Here is a 26,775-nt window from a genome sequence, read left to right on the forward strand (position 1 = left end):
GTCAGCGACCAGATGTACAATGATTTCACCCTTAGAGAATCAAATGCTTGTACCCACAATAAGCCATAGCCATATACCGCCTTTGAAAAATATGGTGGTGGAAAATGCTTATACATATATATATACATATATATATATATATATATATATATATATATATATATATATATATATATATATATATATATATATATATAAGAAAGATTGATTGAAAAAATTTTGAGTGATCGGGGCCTGAACATGCAGGAGGGTGAAAGGCTGGGAAGGAATAGAGTGAATTGGATCGATGTGGTATACCGGGGTCGACGTGCTGTCAATGGATTGAATCAGGGCATGTAAAGCGTCTGGGGTAAACCATGGAAAGTTGTAGGGCCTGGATGTGGAAACGGAGCTGTGGTTTTGGGCATTATTACATGACAGCTAGAGACTGAGTGTGAACGAATGGGGCCTTTGTTGTCTTTTCCTAGCGCTACCTCGCACACATGAGGGGGGAGGGGGTTGTTATTCCATGTGTGGCGAGGTGGCGATGGGAATGAATAAAGGCAGACAGTATGAATTATGTACATGTGTATATATGTATATGTCTGTGTGTGTATATATACGTGTACAGTGAGATGTATAAGTATTTATTTTTGAGTGTGTGGACGTGTATGTGTATGGTGGTGGGTTGGACCATTTCTTTCGTCTGTTTCCTTGCGCTACCTCGCAAACGCGGGAGACAGCGACAAAGCAAAATAAAAAAAAAATGTATATGTATATATATGATCGAACCCGGGACCCCTGTGCAACAAGCGGGAGCGCTACCGCTAGGTTATGATCGTCCCAAATAGGGAAATAACTATTCAAAATACTATGTACTCGAATACCCATCGTCTCACATTGGTGAGCAACGGGGTCTACAACGGTCATTTCCCATCAGGCTCACACACTTTTCCAAGCTAAAGAAAATCTATGAGTGATTGGGGCCTGAACATGAAGGGAGTGGAAGGCGTGCACGGGGCAGAGTGAATTTGAACCATGTGATATATAGGGGTCGATGTGCTTTCACTGGACTGAACCAAGGCATGTGAAGCGGTCGGAGGAAGCTATAGAAAGGGCTAGTGGGTCTGGTTGTGGATAGAGAGCAGAGGTTTCGGTGTATCACACACAATTGCTAGACAATGGATGTGAACGATTGCGGCCTTTCTTCGTCTGTTCCAAGCACTACCTCGCAAACACGGGAAACGACGATGAAGTGATTATATATATATATATATATATATATATATATATATATATATATATATATATATATATATATATATATATATATATATTTCTTTTTTTTTTAAACTATTCGCCATTTCCCGCGTTAGCGAGGTAGCGTTAAGAACAGAGAACTAGGGCCATTGAGGGAATATCCTCACCTGGCCCCCTTCTCTGTTCCTTCTTTTGGAAAATTAAAAAAAATTGAGAGGGGAGGATTTCCAGCCCCCCGCTCCCTTCCCTTTTAGTCGCCTTCTACGACACGCAGGGAATACGTGGGAAGTATTCTTTCTCCCCTATCCCCAGGGATAATATATATATATATATATATATATATATATATTTTAGGGAGAATAAAAAGATGTTCTGGAAGGAGGTAAATAAAGTGCGTAAGACAAGGGAGCAAATGGGAACTTCAGTGAAGGGCGCAAATGGGGAGGTGATAACAAGTAGTGGTAATGTGAGGAGATGGAGTGAATATTTTGAAGGTTTGTTGAATGTGTTTGATGATAGAGTGGCAGATATAGGGTGTTTTGGTCGAGGTGGTGTGCAAAGTGAGAGGGTTAGGGAAAATGAATTGGTAAACAGAGAAGAGGTAGTAAAAGCTTTGCGGAAGATGAAAGCCGGCAAGGCAGCAGGTTTGGATGGTATTGCAGTGGAATTTATTAAAAAAGGGGGTGACTGTATTGTTGACTGGTTGGTACGGTTATTTAATGTATGTATGACTCATGGTGAGGTGCCTGAGGATTGGCGGAATGCGTGCATAGTGCCATTGTACAAAGGCAAAGGGGATAAGAGTGAGTGCTCAAATTACAGAGGTATAAGTTTGTTGAGTATTCCTGGTAAATTATATGGGAGGATATTGATTGAGAGGGTGAAGGCATGTACAGAGCATCAGATTGGGGAAGAGCAGTGTGGTTTCAGAAGTGGTAGAGGATGTGTGGATCAGGTGTTTGCTTTGAAGAATGTACGTGAGAAATACTTAGAAAAGCAAATGGATTTGTATGTAGCATTTATGGATCTGGAGAAGGCATATGATAGAGTTGATAGAGATGCTCTGTGGAAGGTATTAAGAATATATGGTGTGGGAGGCAAGTTGTTAGAAGCAGTGAAAAGTTTTTATCGAGGATGTAAGGCATGTGTACGTGTAGGAAGAGAGGAAAGTGATTGGTTCTCAGTGAATGTAGGTTTGCGGCAGGGGTGTGTGATGTCTCCATGGTTGTTTAATTTGTTTATGGATGGGGTTGTTAGGGAGGTGAATGCAAGAGTTTTTGAAAGAGGGGCAAGTATGAAGTCTGTTGGGGATGAGAGAGCTTGGGAAGTGAGTCAGTTGTTGTTCGCTGATGATACAGCGCTGGTGGCTGATTCATGTGAGAAACTGCAGAAGCTGGTGACTGAGTTTGGTAAAGTGTGTGAAAGAAGAAAGTTAAGAGTAAATGTGAATAAGAGCAAGGTTATTAGGTACAGTAGGGTTGAGGGTCAAGTCAATTGGGAGGTGAGTTTGAATGGAGAAAAACTGGAGGAAGTGAAGTGTTTTAGATATCTGGGAGTGGATCTGGCAGCGGATGGAACCATGGAAGCGGAAGTGGATCATAGGGTGGGGGAGGGGGCGAAAATTCTGGGAGCCTTGAAGAATGTGTGGAAGTCGAGAACATTATCTCGGAAAGCAAAAATGGGTATGTTTGAAGGAATAGTGGTTCCAACAATGTTGTATGGTTGCGAGGCGTGGGCTATGGATAGAGTTGTGCGCAGGAGGATGGATGTGCTGGAAATGAGATGTTTGAGGACAATGTGTGGTGTGAGGTGGTTTGATCGAGTAAGTAACGTAAGGGTAAGAGAGATGTGTGGAAATAAAAAGAGCGTGGTTGAGAGAGCAGAAGAGGGTGTTTTGAAATGGTTTGGGCACATGGAGAGAATGAGTGAGGAAAGATTGACCAAGAGGATATATGTGTCGGAGGTGGAGGGAACGAGGAGGAGAGGGAGACCAAATTGGAGGTGGAAAGATGGAGTGAAAAAGATTTTGTGTGATCGGGGCCTGAACATGCAGGAGGGTGAAAGGAGGGCAAGGAATAGAGTGAATTGGAGCGATGTGGTATACCGGGGTTGACGTGCTGTCAGTGGATTGAATCAAGGCATGTGAAGCGTCTGGGGTAAACCATGGATAGCTGTGTAGGTATGTATATTTGCGTGTGTGGACGTATGTATATACATGTGTATGGGGGTGGGTTGGGCCATTTCTTTCGTCTGTTACCTTGCGCTACCTCGCAAACGCGGGAGACAGCGACATAGCAAAAAAAAAAAAAAAAATATATATATAAGGCAAATTTTATGTGGAATATGTATGAATCCCATTCATTCAGTAAGTTGCACACCAATTGGCTGTTGATGGTTCATTTGAATATGAAAGTCTTGATCCCACCCGTGTGTCTGACATACCCTGTAAGAGGAAACCCATGGTGGACGCTGGTCTGAAGACCTTCAGGGGTAGGGGATACATTCAGTCACTCCACGGTCGGGTGTACACTTGCTACGAAGGGTACTCCTGTATGCCTTGTCAAGTGGAGGTGTCGATGAATATTTTACGAAATATGATATTTGATGTGAATTCTTTTTTTTTTTTTTATATACATATTACTATTAGCGTTTTGAAAGACACGTGTCATCCGACGAGGATAGCCATTGTCTGGTGTGGCTGGTGTCTGTTAGTCTGTTGCATCACACAGAGATCTGTTGATCCTGAAGGGTAGTAGTAGTAGTAGGAAGTACATCATCTCGCGAGTGTCACGGAAGACGCCAATCATTACGAAGTATCTGGGATAACATGAAGCAGTCTGCACTCCAAGAAAATCTCTCTCTGTAGCTTTTTGTTCTGGTAATTCCAGTCGTAAATCCCCCGTTCCATTAGTAGCTCCCTGAGCTAAGAAGTTGTGAGAACCGACCTCAGCCCCTTCGACCATCATCGTGCTGTAATGGTCGCCCACATGACAAGCAGACTGTACAGACAAAGGGACACTTTGGAAATGCGTCATCATAATGATTCTCATTTTGCAGTCCTTAACAGTGTTCATTTCATACAAATTAGAAAAACGATAAGGCATTTACACATCACAGCCTATCAGTTTATATCAAAACTGACAAGATAATGTTGGATTATTTTGTAGCAAAAATGTAATAGTGTTGAATACAAAATAAAGCTAACTTTACAGTATAACCAAAACGTCAAAAACGGGGCATTACCCTGGAGGAAATTAAGATAGTGACCGGATTTCTCACTCACTTAACTCTAAAACATAAACATTATATGAAATTGGCTTTGGATAACACTAGTTCAAAACATCTCCCTAACATCAATTATGTCTCGCCTTGGCCTGATGTCAACAACACTTGCTCCGTACACCCAGGTCATCAGTTACTCACATCAACGTTGATGCCGGTGACATTGTAGTTCTGCTTCATGGGTCGCTCGTTGGGCACGTAGCGGAAGAACTCCCTGCCTCCCTTGTACCACTTGACGGAGTAGAGGCGCTCGCCCTGCAGGTCGAACTCGCATCGTAGCGTCGTACTGTCTCCCCTGGGCACATGGAGGGGAACCTCGAAGTTCTTCATTCGGAGTGCCGACCCGCCTGGTGGGGGAGAAGGGAGAACTGAGTCAGGAAAGTGACGGTATTGTAGTGTTTGTTGGTGAGTGAAAGTAAAGGTGTTGTAATAATTGTTTTAGAGATAATGACTGTCTGATGATGGAAAGGTGAACATTTTTTTTTACGAGATTGAAATATATGTTGTTGTTGACATGATAAGGAAAAATTTTATGGATGTTGAAGAAAAACTGAATGTTTTGTGAACTTCTGTTATAAAAGATGAAATATGAAATGTACGAGGAGAAAATAGATCTTCTCTTGACTCTTGTCGAATAAGTAAACACTGAGATTCCATTTAGGGTGATGATAGTCATAGATCTGTGAGTTGCTGACGAAAAAGTGAAGCTCCTTCGAGCTACCAAAGGAAATTATATGGTATTTAAGGTGACTGAGGAAAAATAAAGGCTAATGTTACTGAGGAAGATCCAAATATATCACGAATATCTATGGGTCTTGCAGTATGCTTGGAAGAAATTAAAGTATCGACTAAGTTTATTGGAAAGCATTAAATATTACCAAGGAAACCTGAGTTAGAGTCCACACGTGCTCAAGGAGACTCACCAACATACAAACAATGAAAATGATGCTGATAAAGACAGGGGAGCACTCAACAGTGTCCCGCTCATTATCATATCACCAGAGATATGTCCAGCTGTCGCTTTTTCACTTAACATTCCTGAGTTTTACGAGGCGCCGTGGCATGAGTCATGGGAGAGTAACTGTGTAGGACAGTAACTGAACAGCATAGCGGAGGGTCAATTACAGGAGGTCATAATGTGTCCTCACAGTAAATAAATTGATAATGCTGTTTGCTGTTATCATGATATGATTCAGAAATAACTGATGATGATAACAATAATAATGATAATAATAATAATGATACTAATAATCATGATAATCATAATAATAATGATAATGATACTGATAATAGATAATAATGATAATAATAATAATAATAATAATAATAATAATAATAATAATAATGATGATAATAACTATAATAATAATTAAGTATTTTTAGTACTTATTCTCATTTTCCCGCCTTAGCAAGGTTAAGTCTGGAGCAGACAGCGGCATGATAATCTCAGCGGTGATATAAATGATATTTTATTTCCCACATGTTTACCGTTTCTTGCATAGCGAAGCAGCGTCAGGAAAACAGGAAGAATGGCTCTATTTGCTAGTCATATATTTTACACTGAATTAAAGGCTCCATATCCACAGACTTACCCTTGGTTTCCCTTGACCGTTTCATATGCCTGGGTTCAGCCCATGAAGAGCACGTCTTCCCCTGTATACCACTTCACTCAACCTCACTCTTTTCCATGCCTGTCACCCTCATGAATGTTCAGGCCTCAGAACTCGAAAATGTCTTTCATTCCGTTCTTTTATCTCTTCTCGGTCTTCCCTTTCTCCTCGTTCCCAACACTTCTTACACTTATACCCTCTTATTATTCAGTCTCCTTAATCGTCGTCTCTGTATTGGCCAAATTATTCCAGCACACCCTCTTCAGCTGCCTCAACTATAATCACCTCTACCACACCTCTGTCATACTCAGTCAACCCATCACTCAACATATTGTCTTCAAGCATGTCATTTCCAGAATATCCACACCTCCTCCATACCTTTTATCCAGGACTCATGCATCGCATCCATGAAACAGGCCTATTTTTGCCCTCACAGACAATGAACTCTCTTCCTATACACTCCAGGTATAAAGATACAAATTATAATAATAACAGTAATTTTGATAATGATAGAAGTAATCATGATTATAATAGGAATAATAGCAATACAATACTGATGATGGTATTGATAATCATAGATATGATTAAAAAAAGTTGTATCTCTTATATTCAATGTCATGACATTCATCATTAATGATAATATAACAGTAATTTGTATCATTCATTTTATCCACTTTCATTATTGATCATTATTGTTACATAGACTTACACACTTAATCAGATTTCATAAAGAACTCCGAGACTCAATGGACCTTCTTTATGGACGTCTTAAGGTCACCCTTCCATTAAACGCTTAGTGACAAAGCGTATCTTTTTCTCTCTTCTTTTTTTTTTTACAGTATGATCTCAGACGTTACACAAGCGGCCAGCTGCCGCAGGGCATTGTCCTACATCCTGTGATAAGTTTATCTCGCAGGAATTGTCTTGAGTCCCACAAATGCCACTCAGATGCGGCTGTCCTCCGGGTTGTGCAAGAGAAGGTGTGGTGGTGGTGGTGGTGGTGGTAGTGTGGTGGTGGTGGTGGTGGTGGTAGTGTGGTGGTGGTGGTGGTGGTGGTGGTGGTAGTGTGGTGGTGGGTGGGATGATGGTGGTGGAAGCTCTGGCCTGTTCGTAACGTGGGGTTGTGAAGCCGTATAGTAATGTCAGGGGATATCCAAACCAGGGTGGACTTAGGGGGGATCTGAGGAGGTGAAGATGCTCAAGACAGCACAAGATACTGTAGGGCATTGAGTGAGCAAGTGCCATCCACTTCCTTACACCCTCAACCACCCAACTGCTAACCCATACCGCTGGCGGGTGAGCGAGGGTGGACAGTACCACCACCTACCGCCCCTAAACCCCACCACCCAGCACCCCTCAGAGCTGGTACAGAGTGAGGGTGTGGGGTCCCTAGCGTGAATGAACAGCATTACGGCCACTCAAAGACAAGTGAATGACGAGCTTGCCTGGTTGGCTGGGTGTGTGTTGGGAGGTGGGTATGGTGGGGGCACTGGCAGGCCGGGTATGGTCGGGCAGTGGGATGGGCTCTGGAGGGTATGATTTGCATGATGAGGGGGGAATGGGAGAGTTTGTTGGGGACTTATGAAGGTATGGTGGGGGCTAGGGAGGAATAATGGGGATTAGAACAGTATATTGGGGATTGTGAGGCTATGGTGGGAGGATCTAATTATTTACAGGAGAGTCATCTGTATGATGTATGATGATACAAGGAAAGAGAGAAATTTTACAACACACACACACACACACACACACACACACACACACACACACACACACTTATGTTTTAGTGCATCGAGTGTGGTTCTCAGATGAAATACTTATGTTTGTTTATAATATTAGTTTATAGCATTTGTATATAACATTTGTTTATCACATTTGTTTATAGCTAATTCGTGATAGTGGAACCGATATACAGATCAGCTGAACACAGGATCTGAAAGTAAGGTTTGGGACTTTCTCGGTAATGCATTGCTTGGTGTAAGTAACATTTCCTTCCTTATGCTAGATATTTCGATCTCCATCCCTCACGGAAGGATTCAACTCTCACCTTATGGATAATTTTCTATCCCTTTTACTCTTACGTAAGATTTTCTCCTACCATTGAATGCATTTCTATCCTTACTTCTTTCATGGGATTTGTTTCTCTCCTTCTTCCCTTTCGTCAGATATTCTGTCCTTTCTTTCCTCACATATAACTATCTGTCCTTCCTTAACACGAGGTTCCTCTATCTTTTCATCCCTTACATACGTCTTTCTGTCCTTGCTTCCCTTACAAAAGGTTTTCAATTATAGATGATAGGGTATCGGGTCTGATGTTTTTCCCCTTCTATAAACTGGCATCAGGTAGTACGTGGAGGGTCCTTAGGGACAGTGGTGTCCAGTTTGCCACACTCCCTGAATATCTCTTGTCAGGTAGAGGAAATGTTCCTACCCATAGTACCAAGAGAAGATGGTAAGCCCTACCACACTGTCAGTATAGGAATATATTTACGTCATTGATGCTCATAAAATAAAGATACCGTTCGTGATGGTATTATAAAGAATCCCTTCGTGACTTTGTGGCTATAAGTCATCACGGAGGAAGTTTTTTGTTGCAGTCTATCGCTTAACGTTAAAGTCTTTGTTTAGTGACACTCAAAGTAAACGTTAATCCTTCATTCTTTATTTCTACGCAGTGCAACCCAAAACCTCATCCCAGACTTACTTCTCCATTAAATCGTTTTGAAAAAATGACAAATATTTCCCCAAGAATCCTTGACAGAAGAAGCCTATATATATACCCTGGTCATCACAACGTTAATAGAGAGTGTTAGAAAAGCGTCATCATCGAATGCATCTACTGCGTCGCTCAGTGTGTCCATGTTAGAAAAGCGTCATCATCGAATGCGTCTACTGCGTCGCTCAGTGTGTCCGGCCAACACCACCACACTCCTCCTCCCTGAAGGTTTTCTTGGATCTCTCGGTAAGCTCCGGCTCCTTCGTGTGGTCGCGCCCTGCTTCCGGATATATCCCTCAGCCATTGACTGCTGCAGGTCGGAGCGTCCTGCCAACAACTCCCTGGTATTGAATATCATCTTAGTGATTTCTTTAAAACCGCCACTTGAAGTCAACGGGGAAAAGAAGGAAAAAAGAAAAGAAAAGAGTTGACTTTTCTCTCCCTGTTGCAGAAGTGGGAGCTTAATTTTCCATTGGGACTGGCCGACGACCCGCTCAAGGCGACTTGTCTACAAAAATGCAGATTATGAGATTATGAATACATTTGTAAAGGCACCGGTGCTTCTCGTGGACGTAGAGTATTGCGGCCAGACATAACAGAACATACCAGCACTAATGGGAGGCCTTTGCCAGCGGCCAGGCTGGAGAGGTCTCTCTGTGTGCGCTACTCATTAAACACTCAATTATGCAGGATTTAACGAGCAAATTTGATGGTATTTCACATATCCGCCGAGGAAGCTGTTACGATCTTTATACTCTAACTCATAACGTTTAGGATTTATTAGTAATATTGTGATTAACATGTCACGGGGGAGAGTGGGGGGGAGTTAGTTGTTGCTGCAGGGTTGTGAGAGGCAGGGGAGGTGCGGGAGGGTTGTTGCTATACGGTTGTGAGAGGCGGGAGGGGTGCGGGAGAGGAAACTAGTGGCCGGAGAGAGGACAGTTGAGTCACACATGGGAAGGGATGTGAAGGTTATCACTAGAAACAATCATGGTCGACACTACAGGTAAACTGAGAAGATAAGAACTGGAGGCAGTGGGTACGGAAGGCAGTATGCTAGACGAGGATACGGCTGAGTTGGGAGGTTGAAAGAGAGTTGAGTTGGACAGTGAGGAAAAACTGCAACAAAACTTGGAATGAATCATGTAAAATGTTAGGGGAAAGGAGAACTGATGGAGACGGTAGGGAGGTTGTGGGAGACGGTGAGGAGGTTGTGGGAGACGGTGGGGAGGCTGTGGGAGACGGCAGGGAGGTTCTGGGAGATGGTGGGGAGGTTGTGGGAGATGGTAGGGGGTTGTGAGAGACGGTGGGGAGGTTCTGGGAGATGGTGGGGAGGTTGTGGGAGACGGTGGGGAGGTTGTGGGAGACGGTGGGGAGGCTGTGGGAGACGGCGGGGAGGTTCTGAGAGATGGTGGGGAGGTTGTGGGAGACGGTGGGGAGGTTGTGGGAGACGGTGGGGAGGTTGTGGGAGACGGTGGGGAGGTTGTGGGAGACGGTGGGGAGGTTCTGGGAGATGGTAGGGGGGTTGTGGGAGACGGTGGGGAGGTTGTGGGAGACGGTGGGGAGGTTGTGGGAGACGGTGGGGAGGTTCTGGGAGATGGTAGGGGGGTTGTGGGAGACGGTGGGGAGGTTGTGGGAGACGGTGGGGAGGTTGTGGGAGACGGTGGGGAGGTTGTGGGAGACGGTGGGGAGGTTCTGGGAGATGGCAGGGGGTTGTGGGAGACGGTGGGGAGGCTGTGGAAGACGGTGGGGAGGTTGTGGGAGACGGTGGGGAGGTTGTGGGAGACGGTGGGGAGGTTGTGGGAGACGGTGGGGAACGTTTAGTGGTGGATGGGATCTGAGACGGTACAGGAACGTGTGAGGGCCATGTGGGATTAGAATAAGTAATGGAAACTATGTTTAACCAGATCACAAAATTTTATGATTTTTTATTTATTCAAATTACGCATGTGACTTCAACTTAGTTCAGAGAGGAAGATGCACAACTATTTACAGTTGTCGATATAACTAAAAATTTGAATGATATCAGCCTGGAGGTCATGTAGGCATATAATCATATTGCACGTAGAGATCAGGTAGTCCGTATGAATAAAGCATTATATTCATTACATGATCATCAATGTATTCAGATTATTGCAATAGGGACTAATGCATGTGCAACATACATCTATAACACGAGAGCTATGCCTCCCTTATGTATTTTGACCACTGGAAGCAGTGATGCTCCCACTGCCTCTATTCGTGGCGGGCATCGGTAAAGTGGCACTCTGGGTGTAAATGTTTACACCGTAAGCAAGTAGTTACCTCCAGAAAAATTGCAAGCATCATCAATGGACGGAGAGAAGTACAATCTTGTGGGAAGAAGGCCTTCTTGCTTCCTGCCCCTGCGTGGAGTGAAGCCGCCAAGCTGCAGGAACCTCATATATATAAAGTGACAAATGTACAAATCAAGGAACGTAGTCCCACCAGTGTAAAACTTCCCCACTGTAAGAAGCAATAAGTAGCTACACACACACACACACACACACACACACACACACACACACACACACACACACACCAAACACAAACACACGCATGCACACACACACACACACACGCGCACGCACGCACGCACGCACGCATGCACGCACACACTGCACACAATGCAGCACAAAGATTTAGTTAAGAGGGTATGAAGGAAAGAGCAACCAATATGGTAACTGTATTAAGAGAAGTAAACTACAGTGAAGGCTGAGGGCAAAAGAGCTGTCCACTGTGGAGGAGATGAGAGAGGATGACCTGATAACGACCTTTAAGATTATAAACAAGCTGGACGATGATGATAGTGAACAGCTCCTCATGAGGTGCACAACCTAAGTTACCAGAAGGCCACGAAAACAAACTGGGCACAACGATGGTTGGAAAGATGTGAAGACTTAATGGTTTAGTGTAAGGATGGTGAATGGTTGGGGTAGGTCAAGTTGGGAGACGATGAATACCGACAATATGCAAAGGTTTAAATCTCTACAGAGTGACAGAGATGAGGCTCGCGAAGTCTCTCCTCGTACCATATGAATAGGAAAGTACAAATTGATAAACAGAGAGAGAGAGAGAGAGAGAGAGAGAGAGAGAGAGAGAGAGAGAGAGAGAGAGAGAGAGGTGGGGGGGGGGTTTGGAGGAAAAGAAGGGCGGCCATGTGCAACAAGCCTCTCTGACTTGTATAAGAGAATAAGCTCCTTTCGAGACAAATAAGAAGGATAAGTGGATTGCTTGTATCTGGATTGCTAGAAATGATTTGCCACTATATTACAAAAGGAGGTCGGCAGTAAGGAAGTGGGATCTTCAGACAGGAATAAAAGAAGCTTCTCCGACGTGCAGAAAATTGCCCAGGTGAAGGAAAACATAAGACGCATGTCGGGGGAGCCTTCTCATAATGAGTTAAGGGCCACTACTGCTGTGCCACAGTGATCGTTCGCAGGACCATTGTCCTTCATGATCTATGTAAATGACTTGTCTGAATGGCCAGACTCAGACTTGAATACATTAACTGACTGTGCCGAGATCATGGAGTAAGCATAGAGTGATTGCATCACATTACAAGGGGACCTACACAGACTCCCAAGTTGATGAAATTCTGCCATCGTAAATACAAAGTCATGAGGATGGGATACGATGAAAGGAAGCCTCGATATGAATATCAAGTAGTTGGAAATAAAGTTTCAGAAAGTTGTGTTTGAGAGGGACGTGGGAGTCGACTTTGTACGTAACCTGTCAGCAGAATCACAAAGGAGACAAATCCTCATTTGGCAAAGATTAGATATTCCAGTATGCGGGTATGGATATATTCAGCACTCTGCTCACAGTATCTAAAGAAACACAGGGAACTAATCAAGTACAACAGTGCTGCAAAGATGGTACCAAAATTAAGAGAGCTGAGGCACAGTTACAGGCCATAGATATCTCCATCGTGGAAGAGAGAAGAGTAGGGGTTGACATGATGACAACCTTTATGTTTTGTAACTATCTTGATGATAGCAACGCAACTTTATCTCGGTTGCCAAATAATAACAGCCTAAATGTCATGACGTGACATTAAGAAAAAACAGATTAGAAAGATTTACATAAAGAAGGCCTTTTATATCACGAGAATAGTGGGTGAATGGAGTAACCTGTAATTGAATAATGAACACTGATAGTAAATATATAACTCTCAAATGTTGTATGAAAAAGAGAGTTCAAGAGATGGGGGCCCCACTTTCTACCCAAACTATAGAAGAAGGTGACGTAATTGACAGGTTACACACACACACACACACACACACACACACACACACACACACACACACACGAGACAGACAAACTTGAGGAGGTTGGTCGAGTTACTGCCTCCCCTGGTCCACTCCCCACACCCCGCCCGGGCGGAGCACGATGAGGCATGAATAAAACCGACAAGGCTGGATCGCTGACATCACTAATTAACGCTACATACCGCGAACTCGACGGAAAGTAAAATATTGCTTCAAACTCGATGAATTATACCGCGGGAACCACAACAGATGTGCAGGATGATGACTGTGGAGAAGGCCCTTACTGATGTTGCCTCACTCGTCCAAGTATCAATAATTCCAACACTAGCCAAGGGTATGTGAGTGTTGCTCGTAATTGCCGCTTCGATTACAGACTACGATCATCACGCAATCAACTAATTCGATGTACTTCTGTATTGGCAGTAATTTCTCCGTTGCAAATTGAGTGTAGTTTCGTGATTCAGATTGCGACCGGGCGCCGTGCATTACGATTTGGCACTGGAGGTGCAGGAGAGGATGAAAAAAATATTACCTTCGGTGTTTCCCATGTGTCGTGCAGTGCGGCTTAACCGGGCGGGTGCGAAGAGGTGATGGTAGGGGGATGAAGATTCTCCCCTACCATATTGTTACTCTGTAAAAGTACGAATAGAATAAGGAGCCAAGCGATGGCTTTTTTTTCTTTTATTATAAGGCTTAGTCGTCGGTTCCTGACGCTCCCTCCCTAAGGCGGGAAAGACAAGCTGAAAGGTGAAAAAAAAAAGAACACGCTCCTTATACAGCGACAACTGTGAATGTGGAAGTGCTTATGTTACACACACACACACACACACACACACACACACACACACACACACCTGAAGGGCTTCAGCAGCGAACACAATAAGAAGATTACGAGCGATTATCTACCGCCGGTGGACAAGCTGAAGTCCATCCTGTGCAAGCATCAGCGAGCGCGCGCATGCACTATACACACACACACACACACACACACACACACACACACTACTGGCTGCCACAACAACTAAAGTCATAAGAACCTATGTGTTATGACAACTGAAATGTGTGTATGACATGACACCATTTACGATATGACGCTAATGTATGTAAATCACACATATAAAAAGAAAATCTTGTCCACCCTTTGTTACAATGTAAGCCAGTCTTTCTTACAATTTCATCCTCTCTCTCTCTCTCTCTCTCTCTCTCTCTCTCTCTCTCTCTCTCTCTCTCTCTCTCTCTCCACCTGTGTCCTCATTTCTAAGTATGTTAAACGTTGGGGTATCGGTAGAAGTGACCGAAAGAGAGGATCAGAGAAAAGAAAAGGTAAGAAGAGTTCTCATTAAAAAATGCACTGAAAACAGGGTAAGGTGTGAGGCCATGATGCGGAGCAGCGCACTTGAAAGCTACGTCAGGGAGAATCATGATTACGTCAAGACGTGGAGGAACAAGTGGTACAATAGAAGTATTGATCATATTAAAGAACCTTTCAAAGGCTCTCGTATCGATTCTTACGAAACAGACAGTTTACAGAGGACCAAATGATTAGATTGAAAAAAATCATATTTTTTTTTTCCCGGAAGCAAACAGTTTGTTAACGACCAGATTACTAGATAAAAATGATGAAATTCAGAAGGAAAAGGTATTGACGAGGATTGAGCACACATGTGGGGAGTTGAACACAAAGTTTGAGAATGTGTTTACCTTAGAGGAATCAAAAGTTCCATCGCTCTCAGACGGAGAGGATGGAGATGCTCTGGAAAATATTGAAGTGAAACCACACGATCTAAGACTTTATGATGATGATGATAACCCCGGAGACCGCTCGTGGACGAATCACCAGGCAACTCGCTGGGGATTTTTAAACTCCCGCTGAGGAAGGTCATCGTTGAAACGGAAGAGAGCTAATGATACTTGCTGTATTGCAACAGCCTACAAGGATGCAGACCTCAACTACAGACAGGTGTCACTAGGGAGCGTGGTTTGCCAGGTTCTAGGAAAGATGATCCTTGGTACAGCGGGTATAAGCGTTGCCGAGAATGATGTATCCACGGACCGCTCGGGGTTCGAATCCTTGTTGGGGCAGTCGGTCCACAGTCAACCCAGATGCTCATCCTCCCCTAGGGATTGGTCGATGAGCTGGGTATCTGGTTTAGGTTAATGAGATGGCCATGATGAGGGTATACAGTTGTCTGGGTCGTATCTGCTGACATAGAAATATAATGTAGATTGTAAAGAATTTCCTGACGAAATATGAATCAAAGACAGATTACATGATGTCAGACCACACACGACAACATGATGTCAGACCATACACGACAACATGATGTCAGACCACACACGACAACCTGATGTCAGACCATACACGACAACATGATGTCTGACCATACACAACAACCTGATGTCTGACCTTACACGACAACATGATGTCAGACCATACACGACAACCTGATGTCTGACCATACACGACAACATGATGTCAGACCATACACGGCAACATGATGTCAGACCACACACGACAACATGATGTCAGACCATACACGACAACATGATGTCAGACCACACACGACAACATGATGTCAGACCACACACGACAACATGATGACAGACCATACACGACAACATGATGTCTGACCATACACGACAACATGATGTCAGACCATACACGACAACATGATGTCAGACCATACACGACAACATGATGTCTGACCATACACGACAACATGATGTCTGACCATACACGACAACATGATGTCTGACCTTACACGACAACATGATGTCAGACCATACACGACAACATGATGTCAGACCATACACGACAACATGATGTCAGACCATACACGACAACCTGATGTCAGACGATACACGACAACATGATGTCAGACCATACACGACAACATGATGTCAGACCATACACGACAACCTGATGTCAGACGATACACGACAACATGATGCCTGACCATACACGACAACATGATGTCAGACCATACACGACAACCTGATGTCAGACCATACACGACAACATGATGTCAGACCACACACGACAACATGATGTCTGACCATACACGGCAACCTGATGTCAGACCATACACGACAACATGATGTCTGACCATACACGGCAACCTGATGTCAGACCATACACGACAACATGATGTCAGACCACACACGACAACATGATGTCTGACCATACACGGCAACCTGATGTCAGACCACACACGACAACATGATGTCTGACCATACACGGCAACCTGATGTCAGACGATACACGACAACATGATGTCAGACCACACACGACAACATGATGTCTGACCATACACGGCAACCTGATGTCAGACCATACACGACAACATGATGTCTGACCATACACGGCAACCTGATGTCAGACCATACACGACAACATGATGTCAGACCACACACGACAACATGATGTCTGACCATACACGGCAACCTGATGTCAGACCATACACGACAACATGATGTCAGACAATTTTGTTGGATTTCTCTGCTAAAGTGACATCTTACAGGGAAGAAGTGAGTAGGTTTGATCATGTCTTCTTGTACTGCCAGACAGCCAAGGGCCTTCCACACTATACCTTACAGGAGAGGAGGATGAAGTATGATGAAGAAAATGCTAACCAAACATATCACCCAGGGTGATGCACCAGACACATCACTCAGGAGAATACACCAGACACACCACCCAGGGTGATGCACCAGACACATCACCCAGGGTGATGCACCAGACACACCACCCAGGGTGATGCACCAGACACATCACCCAGGGTGATGCACCAGACACATCACCCAGGGTGATGCACCAGACACACCACCCAGGGTGATGCACCAGACACACCACCCAGGGTGATGCACCAGACACACCACCCAGGGTGATGCACCAGACACACCACCCAGGGTGATGCACCAGACACACCACCCAGGGTGATGCACCAGACACATCACCCAGGGTGATGCACCAGACACACCACCCAGGGTGATGCACCAGACACACCACCCAGGGTGATGCACCAGACACACCACCCAGGGTGATGCACCAGACACATCACCCAGGGTGATGCACCAGACACATCACCCAGGGTGATGCACCAGACACATCACCCAGGGTGATGCACCAGACACATCACCCAGGGTGATGCACCAGACACATCACCCAGGGTGATGCACCAGACACATCACCCAGGGTGATGCACCAGACACATCACCCAGGGTGATGCACCAGACACACCACCCAGGGTGATGCACCAGACACACCACCCAGGGTGATGCATCAGACACACCACCCAGGGTGATGCACCAGACACATCACCCAGGGTGATGCACCAGACACATCACCCAGGGTGATGCACCAGACACACCACCCAGGGTGATGCACCAGACACACCACCCAGGGTGATGCACCAGACACATCACCCAGGGTGATGCACCAGACACATCACCCAGGGTGATGCACCAGACACACCACCCAGGGTGATGCACACTATATTGATAGAGGGACAGCTGGTTGACTGGAAAAGAGCAGAGAACTTGTGCCAAGGAGACACTCCTTCTCGAGCTGTTAGAGCCTGACAAATGGATCATACCTGAGTATGTTTGCTGAGGATACCAGAATTCTGGGAAAAATTGGAGAGGAAGAGGCTGTTGCCAATATTGCCTTTGGTACTTAAGCAATGAGATGAATAAGACGATATATATTCAACGTACATTCGACCTGATCTGGAATATGTTTAATGACTTTGGTGTCCTTGTTTGAGGAGCCACATAGAGCTGCTGGAGATTGTACAGAGGAATATAACGCGGACAGTGCATGAATTATGAAGACGGAAGGAAGCCTTTTGATTTACTAACACTGGAAGGTAAGGGGACAGTAAGACACACGATGGACACCCGTAAATTCTTAATGGATCACAAAAATGATTAACACTAAGCACTTCTTTTTTTAAGTTCAAGTGAAGCTCTGTAAAGAGCGAGTATCAGGAGGGACATGAATGCACTTTTTCAGTAACAGAACCAGATACATGGAACAAGTTGAGTAAAGATGGAGGAAATCCGTTTGGCATCGAACAATAATAAAAACTTATAATATATGGGGTTAAGGAATGGAGGCCTCATCAAAGAGTCTCCCCTCTGATACACATATAGATCACACACACACACACACACACACACACACTAGTGGACACTACTAGTGAATATTTGAATTGTATTCATGCACTTGGTTGGATAAAAGAATGTTCGTGGAAGTGATCGCACCATTTATTTAGCCAAAAACTAGATCATGAAATATTTAGGAAAGACGGTTGCAGGAAAGAAACGAAGATGGATCCAGAATTAAAGAAAAAGATGACAGCGAGAAGTTCAAGGCCATGTTTTTGCCCACCATGGAAGAGAGTTCTAGACGAGTAAGGGTGACGATTATAATCTTTTAAGCTTTTAAACCGTTTTGATTTCAACAATGATCATTTCTTAGAAAAAGATGTAGAGATAGAATAACCAGATGCCATTATATGATGTAAACCAGACAAATTGTTGGGTTAGATGTAAAAAAGTACTTTTATAATGTGGGAAGCAGTGCATGAACGGAATAAGGTAGTGGATAAAACTGTGAATGCATAAGAAAGTTAAGTTGCATGATGGTGCAGAAAGTTCAAGAGATGGGGGACTCCACGAGTGTATAACTCCCTCCCCCTGTAGTATATGTAGGTAATTACACACACAGTAACTCACAGTAACAGGTTACTTGTAGTCAGCACAATTTATGGGACTTTCCTGTTCCACCCTCCTCTTTTCTCCAGCCCCACCTCACTCTGCGTCTCGGTGCCAGAGACCTGAAACACAGGACTCTCACGTACCAGTGTTGAAAGCCCTGAACTTCTAGTAATTCCAACGAATGAGTGTCACCCTGGTCTTACATAGGACTTGGGTGTCATGGGGGCTATGTTTTCCTCGGCGTATTGCAAAGGTGTTCTGCTCCCTGCCTCTGCTCAGGATCGCTCATGAGGAGGAGGAAAGCGCAAGATTGCAGGTAATTTATTCAGTCCATGAAGTCGAGTGGTGAGGCGGCTTCGCATTGGTGGCGGCTGAGTAGGTTTGGCGAAGGGGGTAAAGATGGCGTCGTGGGAAGGTAGGAGGGGTGGTGTTTGTGTAGATCACAGTTGAGGAGGAAAAGGTGGGAGAGTTTGTGTGTTGGTGGTGGTGGTGGTGGAAACGAACGAGGTAATTGATATTACTGTTGTGTTGACGGTGGTGGATGATCGTAATTATTGTGGTGGTGATGAAAGGGGTCAGGGTGTTGTTGTTGTTATTGTTGTTGTCGATGGTGTTGGCGCTTCTGCTTCTTCTGTTGGTGGTGGATGTGGATTGTCAATAGGAGCGGTACTTGTGTTGGTAGTTGTAGTAGTGGTGGTGGTGGAGGTGATCCAAGCCGATGGTTGGTGTAGGAGGTTAGGGTTGGGTAGTGGGACGTTTATACACGGGATAGATGGTGCTTATCTTGGACGTTTAATCGTGGAACGTTAATGGTGGCGGTGGGAGGGAGGAGGAGAATGCTGGGGGATGGTGTCTGAATATGTTGTAGATGTACGGAGTTGGTGGAGGTGATGGGTAGGTTTACAGTAGGAGGTTGGTGGTTGACGGAGGTAAAGATAAGGGATGTAGGAGGATCTTTTTATCGGTTTGAGGAAGATTGATGACGATGGTGGTGGTGTTGGTGGGGAGAGGGTGTGGAGGCTGCTGGTGACGGTAGACACTGGTGGTTGGTGATGATGGTAGACTTACGAGGTTGACGGTAGTAATGATGATGGTGGTGTATGTACTATATCGATAATGGTGACATTCAGTGTTGAAAGGTGTTGTTGCCTCATTTGTTGCTGCTGCTTATGTTGTTGTAGGGTGATGCTTAGGATGTAAGATGGAGCTTTTAATGTTGTTTTAATGGTGTGGGAGATTGGTACTGGTGACGGAAGTAGTGCAGACTGTAGGATCATGATTGTGGTGGTGATGGCGAGGTGGTGGTAATGGCAGTGAGGCCAATTATTGTTGTAGGTGATGATGGGAGATGATGTCTGATAATGCCTTGTGTTAGTGATGGATGTTGGAGGACGTAATCGTTGGTGTTGTTGGCTGGGGATGTATCTGTTTGGCGGGATCGATAGTGGTGATAAAGGCACGTTAAGATCTCCTTTGTGGTTATGGTGGTGACGTGAGCGTACGGTGATTGATCCTTGTAATGATACAGTGAGGTAGAGAGGATCTTAAGATGTTGATGGTCAGAGAGGGAGAAGGTTGGTGAGGGTGGTGATGGTGGTGGTGGTCGAGAGGTAGGAGATTGGTAGCGGTGGTGATTGTGAAGGTGAGGGACTTAACGAGATAGATATTGATGATAATGGACAGCGAGTGCAGGAGGTGATGATGCCCGGCAAGTGCAGGCGTGGGGTGCAGGAGAGGGGCGCTGGTCTTGTGTGAGGGGATGGTTGCTGGGGATGTGGGAGGATCGTGACGAGAAAGTGAGGGAGGGGCTGTGGTGTAGTACGGAATGTGATTGTTGGGGATAGGCTGTGGTGATGTTATGGGATAATGAAAGTACTGTTGAAGAGGGAGATGCTGATATGGGGCAGAGGAGAGGTTCTGGTAGCGTGTTGCAAGATGGTAGTGTTGGTGGGGTGGGGGAAGGTGATGGTGATGGTAGGGTTAGGTGGGAGGTGGTGGCGTTGGTAGGATGTGGGAGAATGATACTGGTGAAGTATGGAAAGATGATGATGGTAAGATGTGTATGTCAACGTGGGGCTTTTAAGTGTGGTGGTGCAGTTTTTGGCCAGTGTTGTCGGTGGAGATTTTGGGATGTCGTGGTGTTGGCAGTATGGTGTAAGATGATGTGATGGGAAAAGGATGTGATAGATGAATAGCGGAAGGTGAAATATTAGGTTATGATAGTGGTAGTTGGGTGTAGGAAGGAGGTGGTGGAAACTGTGGAATATAGGAGTAGGGAAGTGGTGGTTAAGTGTGTAGGAAAGGTAGTGGTGGTAGGGTGTAGAAAAGCTGATGGGGACTCTGGATTGTGGGAGCTGGGAGTTAACATGAATAAAAATCTTATTCTCAGAAATTGTCATATATTGATTTCTATGTTTTGGCCAAGGTTGCTGACGTTTCATTGGCTGTGGTTAACTTTAGGAACAATAAGATTTTTTGGAAGAAGGTTGATGACGTGTGAAAAACAAGAGAACAAATAGGAACATCGGTCAATATGTGGTGTGAAGTGGCTTGATCGGTTATGTTATGAAAGGGTAAGAGAGAGGTGTGGTGATAACAAAAAGAGTGTGGTTCTGGGAGACTGAAGAGTGTGTGCTGAAATGGCTTGCACATGGAGAGAATGAGTGAGGAAAGGTCGACAAAGAGGATATATATGTTAGAAGTGAAGGGAACAAGAAGAACAAGGAGACCAGATTGGAGATGGAAGGACTGAGTGAAAAAGGTTATGAGCGATTGGGACCTGAACATGTAGGAGGGAGGAAGACGTACACAGAATAGAGTGAATTGGAACGAAGTGGTATACTGGGGTCAACGTGCTGTCAGTGGAATGAACCAGGGCATATGAAACGTCCTGGATAAACTATGGAAAGGTATGTGGGGCCTGGTTGTGGATAGAGAGCTGTGGTTTCGGTGTACTACACCCAGCAGCTAGAGAATGTATGTAAGCGGATGCAGCCTTTCTTCGTCTGCTCCTGGCGCTACTTTGCTAACGCGAGAAAGGGCGATTAAGTGTGAGAAGTTAATGAAACCGAAACAAGACAAATATTTGTTAGTTGGGTAAGATACACCGAGGCAGCTACGGGGGCAACGAAGAGCCAGTCCATCGAGGTGGAACATGAAGGGAGGCTTAGCCTGAATTACCAAAATCAACGTTTACTACAAAAAAGTTTACAAAAGATATATTAGAAAATAAGTCACGGCTGAATAACGGCAAAAAGGTTAAACTTCATCCTCTTTTTCCTGGCATGTCCGATGATGAGGGTGATCAACGACCAGAGAGATCTAGTGGAGGATCATCGTCACAAAGATAAAAGGTGACCGACTCTCAAAGTGACAAATGACACGAGGCCGGCCTTTTAAAAAGGGGAGGTGAAGAGGCCGTCATAGGAGGGGGAAGCTGAACTTGAAATTTATTGCACTAGTGAGAGATGGACTGCTGGTGTCAGAGTGCGTTCTTTGAAGTTCGTTGCGACGCATGTTGGGGAGAGAGAGAGAGAGAGAGAGAGAGAGAGAGAGAGAGAGAGAGAGAGAGAGAGAGAGAGAGAGAGAGAGAGAGAGAGAGAGAGAGAGAGAGAGAGAGAGAGAGAGAGTGAGTGGAAAAGCAAGGAATGTGTTTTATGACCTTCAGAAAGGTTGAGTATGTTGGAAGAATGTATGCAAACACGAGGAAATTACTGTGAATACCGGCACTTGGACTGTACACTGCTGGAAGGAGACGATTACGACGTTGTCAGACTTGTTAAGTCCAGACTTGCCCACAGGCACACACAACAACACTGTCATCACACAGACTAACGCTGTAACTAAAGGAGGAACAACATTTTCCGTGCGTGAATCCGTTCATCTATCAGAGATTAGGATCTTGCAACCTCTTATTAGGATCCTAGAGACTCGTTCCCTCCAGCTGTATGACGTATAGGGTTCCAGACTCTCCTCAGGTGGAGCTCAAGGTGAACTTGGTAGTGGCCACGGCCAGGTCTCCCTGTTACCAACCTCAGCCACTGGTAATTATCCCTGCTCATTAAAATAATCAAGCTGGAGTTAATAGCCGGTACAGAGGGTGGGACTGACGACGCAATCTCGGCCCCCGCACGAACTCTGGTGGTGTGTGGTGGACTCCCTCTTCTTCCTGTCACGATCGTTGAGGATTTAAATACATAACAAAAATAACAAGATGAATCTGAGATCGACTACGCTTGTGTGTTCACTTGTGGGTCAGTGAGTTGGGAGAGTGTGCAGTCTCTTGTTTCAAGGGACTTGACGTTAGAGTGATAGGTCATGTGTTCCACGTCTCACGCCGCTTCTCGGATCGTATCGGCAGCAGCGTTCTGTGTTACCACTTTCTCGCCACGAAAGTTATATCTACATGATAAGTATCACAGCAGGACACATGTACCCTCACATCATGACGTGATGTTAGCAAAGGTCTTACCTAGTCCGGACGACCATACTAAAGCAAACTACACAAGAACCTGAGTTCCTCTCTGGTGAAGAGTAGGAACCTCGTCAGGTGAGCGGCGTCTGGAAGTATTTTTCATATATTAGTTTAATAAGCAGTCGAGCGGCGACAGTTTATGGTGGAGTCACAGGACGCGGGTTTCTGCTCTCACCTTCCCGCTAGACCTTACAACCACGTCCCACAGAATATATAACCAAGCAGCTTGATAAAGACAGTGCACTCTCCAAGGAGGCTACGTGAGTTTTCCTGTATTATTCTGAATACGTAGAATATTTATGACTGTGCATTTGGTAAAACCCACTGAAAATAATTGTGTAAAAAATATATAGAGACAATGCAGTTTACTGTATCACTCACCAAGTAAATGTAGTGTGTCTGTCTTAGCGTTTCATCGCTCCAGCTTCCCCGAGCGATACGCGTTGACAACAGCAGCAGAAACAACATAAGGAGAAAAAACGAAATCACATCAGGGGCCGGGGCCACGCAGACCAATTTCTTCTCGTGTCTTTCTTTCTTGGCCTTGCTCTCGCCGCTACTCTCACGTGCGCCGAGGAAGTTTACACAAACATAACATTTTGTTTCACCCACATGCATAGAGACCGACGTATTGGCTCACTTACTGGCTGGGGAGAAAGTCTGTCATGCGAAGCCATCACCTTGATTAAACTGCTTTTCTTTTGTTGGCTCGCTTATTCTTATTTTACGAGAGTTTTACCGCTGCCTTCATTCCAGACGAGGTTAATGTCTGTCGTTACTTTGCGGCAAGCCTTTGTTCCGGCGCTGTAGTTCAGCTTTGGGGATGAGGTGATGCAGTGCGCAGCTCTCTGGCAACAGAGCACAGTTATGCTGGGTTTTTCGAAGGGGCTAAAGGGATGTGTAGCTCCGGTGCACGCAACACAGCCTTCTTGAACTTCTTGAGTTGAGCTGGTACAGAGCGCAGTTCCCTGGTACGCAAACCTGTCTTCCTGAACCTGTGGGTGGAGTGTTTGGGATGTGCATCCCCGGGGCACGCAACACAGTCTCCCCCACCTATCAAGATGAGGTGATGCAGTTCACACCCCTCTGGTATGCTACACATCGTCACAGCAACGCAGCTGGAGCTTTGGTATGGTCCCCTGTACGGTATGCCCTCACCAGGCGTCACTGTTGGCCGGATTGGCTGAAGGTGATCGTTAGTGTACGGCGTCGTACTCAGTGATGCCACTACACTTATGGCTCCTAACGACGGTTCATCCCGTTGGCATACTTATAGGTCTTGATAGACGTATGTTTCAGTTAGTTACCCATTCTGACAATGAAATCCTAAAGTCTTTTTTAACCTAACCCAGTGTTACTGGGACATTACATGAAATAAAGGAAAAATGAGATTTTTTTTTGCTTTTTTTTTGTTACCTGAGACATGGGCAACTGAGGCCTTAATCAAGGCCATCTCATTAACGCTCTCTCTCTCTCTCTCTCTCTCTCTCTCTCTCTCTCTCTCTCTCTCTATATATATATATATATATATATATATATATATATATATGTATATTTTTTTTTTCACACTTCGCCATTTCCCGCGTTAGCAAGGTAGCGTTAAGAACAGAGGACTGGACCTTTTAGGGAATATCCTCACCTGGCCCCCTTCTCTGTTCTTTCTTTTGGAAAATTAAAAAAAAACTGAGAGGGGAGGACTTCCAGCCCCCCGCTCCCTTCCCTTTTAGTCGCCTTCTACGACACGCAGGGAATACGTGGGAAGTATTCTTTCTCCCCTATCCACAGGGATAATATATATATATACCCCAGCCTAAGCCAGGTACCCATTTAATCGACCAATCCCTAGGGGAGAATGAACGGTTGAGTTGACTGTGGACCGACCGTCGCAACAAGGATTCGAACATATGCGCTCGACCCTGGGTGACCCGTGAATGCGTCACGGTCAGGAACTCTAACCGCTACACCACGGAAGCAGTCGTATTCTGGTTATCCTCTCAGTCGAAAAAAAAAAAGAAATAGATATTCTGAGAAGAGAAGCTTTATTTCCTATCGTAATTGCCCATCAACGTGGCTCCTCTCACGCGGGAAGCAATCCTTTAGAAATTATAGTTTCTGCATAAAAGTCTTAACTACAGAATAAAACAGTAGCAGGCCAGAGCCGCGGTGTCGTCAGTTTAGCAGGATGCATGAGATATTGGCCACTTTACTTCACACACACACGACGCTCCCTCTCCCACTTACTTAATGAAGACAAATATTCACAATAGTGGCAGTAAAAAATGAGACACCAGACATTAACTGCTTCACATCCCTCCCGCCAGCTGCTGCTGCTGCTGGGAGACGGGAGGAGGGAAAGGGGGGCTTGGCTTGCTTTGTTACGGGCGATGGTGGTTGTGGTGTGGTTAGGGGAACGGTCGAGGGCAGAGGAGGACGGGCGTAATGGGTTGCGAGATGGTGGTATTGTGTTATGATGATCGTAGTGGCTGAATGATATCGATACTGGCTGTTAAAGGTACTGGTCGGTATTGGCTGGAATGGTATTGGCAGTTTCATTCGCAGTGAGTACATTACCCGTAGGTGTAGTAATGGATCTATACAGTGGTGTGGCTATGATGGTAGCATGATTGTGTTGGTTTTGACATCTGTCAATGTAGTAGTGATGGTAGCTGTAGTGAGGGTTGGGCTGGCCTGTGTTATGTGAACACGATAGTGATCGTGATAATGGTGGCAGTACTGATGACGGTGGTATGGGAGGGGTTAAGTCCGGGTTATGGACACATTGGAGATTGTGTTGATGGTGAACGCACTGGTGATGATGTTAACGCATTCTTCACATCACCAAACCATCAACATGCAGCTGGAGCGTCATCATCCAAATCCCTAAGAAAATTTTCCTTTCAGCTTGCGTCGTCCTGATTTGAAATTCCACAGAGGCATTAATAACACTTAGCTTTGACAGGTCTTGTTTCGTATTTCTCAGTGCTGAGTCTCATTTAGAAGGTATTTGCTGTCTCTGAGAGAGTACAGAGGGAACACATTGTTCAAGCTGCCTCAACTTACATTAAAAAAAGATAAAACGTAACAGTTTCATAATGACTGTTCAGCTTTAACTGTTCCAGCTTCATAAACAGCCCTTAGAATGCAGCAGCTCTATAATGACCGTTCAGCTTCAGCTGCCTCACCTTCATACACAACCCTTAGATCGAAGCAGTTCTTTAATGACTGTTCAACTTTAACCATCTCGGGTAGACAGCACATAGGTTGGAACAGTTCTGTAATTGCAGTCTAACTTTAGCTGTCTTGAGTATATAGACAGCTCTTAAATAGAGGCAATTCTCTAATGACAGTTCAACTTTAGCTGTATCATGTATGTTGATAACGAACACACGGGCCGAGGCCGAGGCAGCTCCATAACCAGTGCCAAACTTGAGCAGCCACAGTTGT

The 26,775-nt window shown here is 44.9% G+C and overlaps 1 protein-coding gene across 2 annotated transcripts in view; it reads right to left on the reverse strand.

Moving 5' to 3' along the window:
• LOC139755034 (uncharacterized) overlaps positions 1 to 26,775 on the reverse strand; it is an 814,342-nt gene that overhangs the window by 128,724 nt on the left and 658,843 nt on the right. For both annotated transcript variants that reach the window (XM_071672994.1, XM_071672993.1), the window contains exon 3: positions 4,663 to 4,868. In XM_071672994.1, the coding sequence (XP_071529095.1) occupies positions 4,663 to 4,868 (206 nt within the window). The remainder of the gene's footprint in view (positions 1 to 4,662; positions 4,869 to 26,775) is intronic.

The sequence above is a fragment of the Panulirus ornatus genome, chromosome 18, assembly GCF_036320965.1.
Source record: "Panulirus ornatus isolate Po-2019 chromosome 18, ASM3632096v1, whole genome shotgun sequence".
NCBI lineage: Eukaryota > Metazoa > Arthropoda > Malacostraca > Decapoda > Palinuridae > Panulirus > Panulirus ornatus.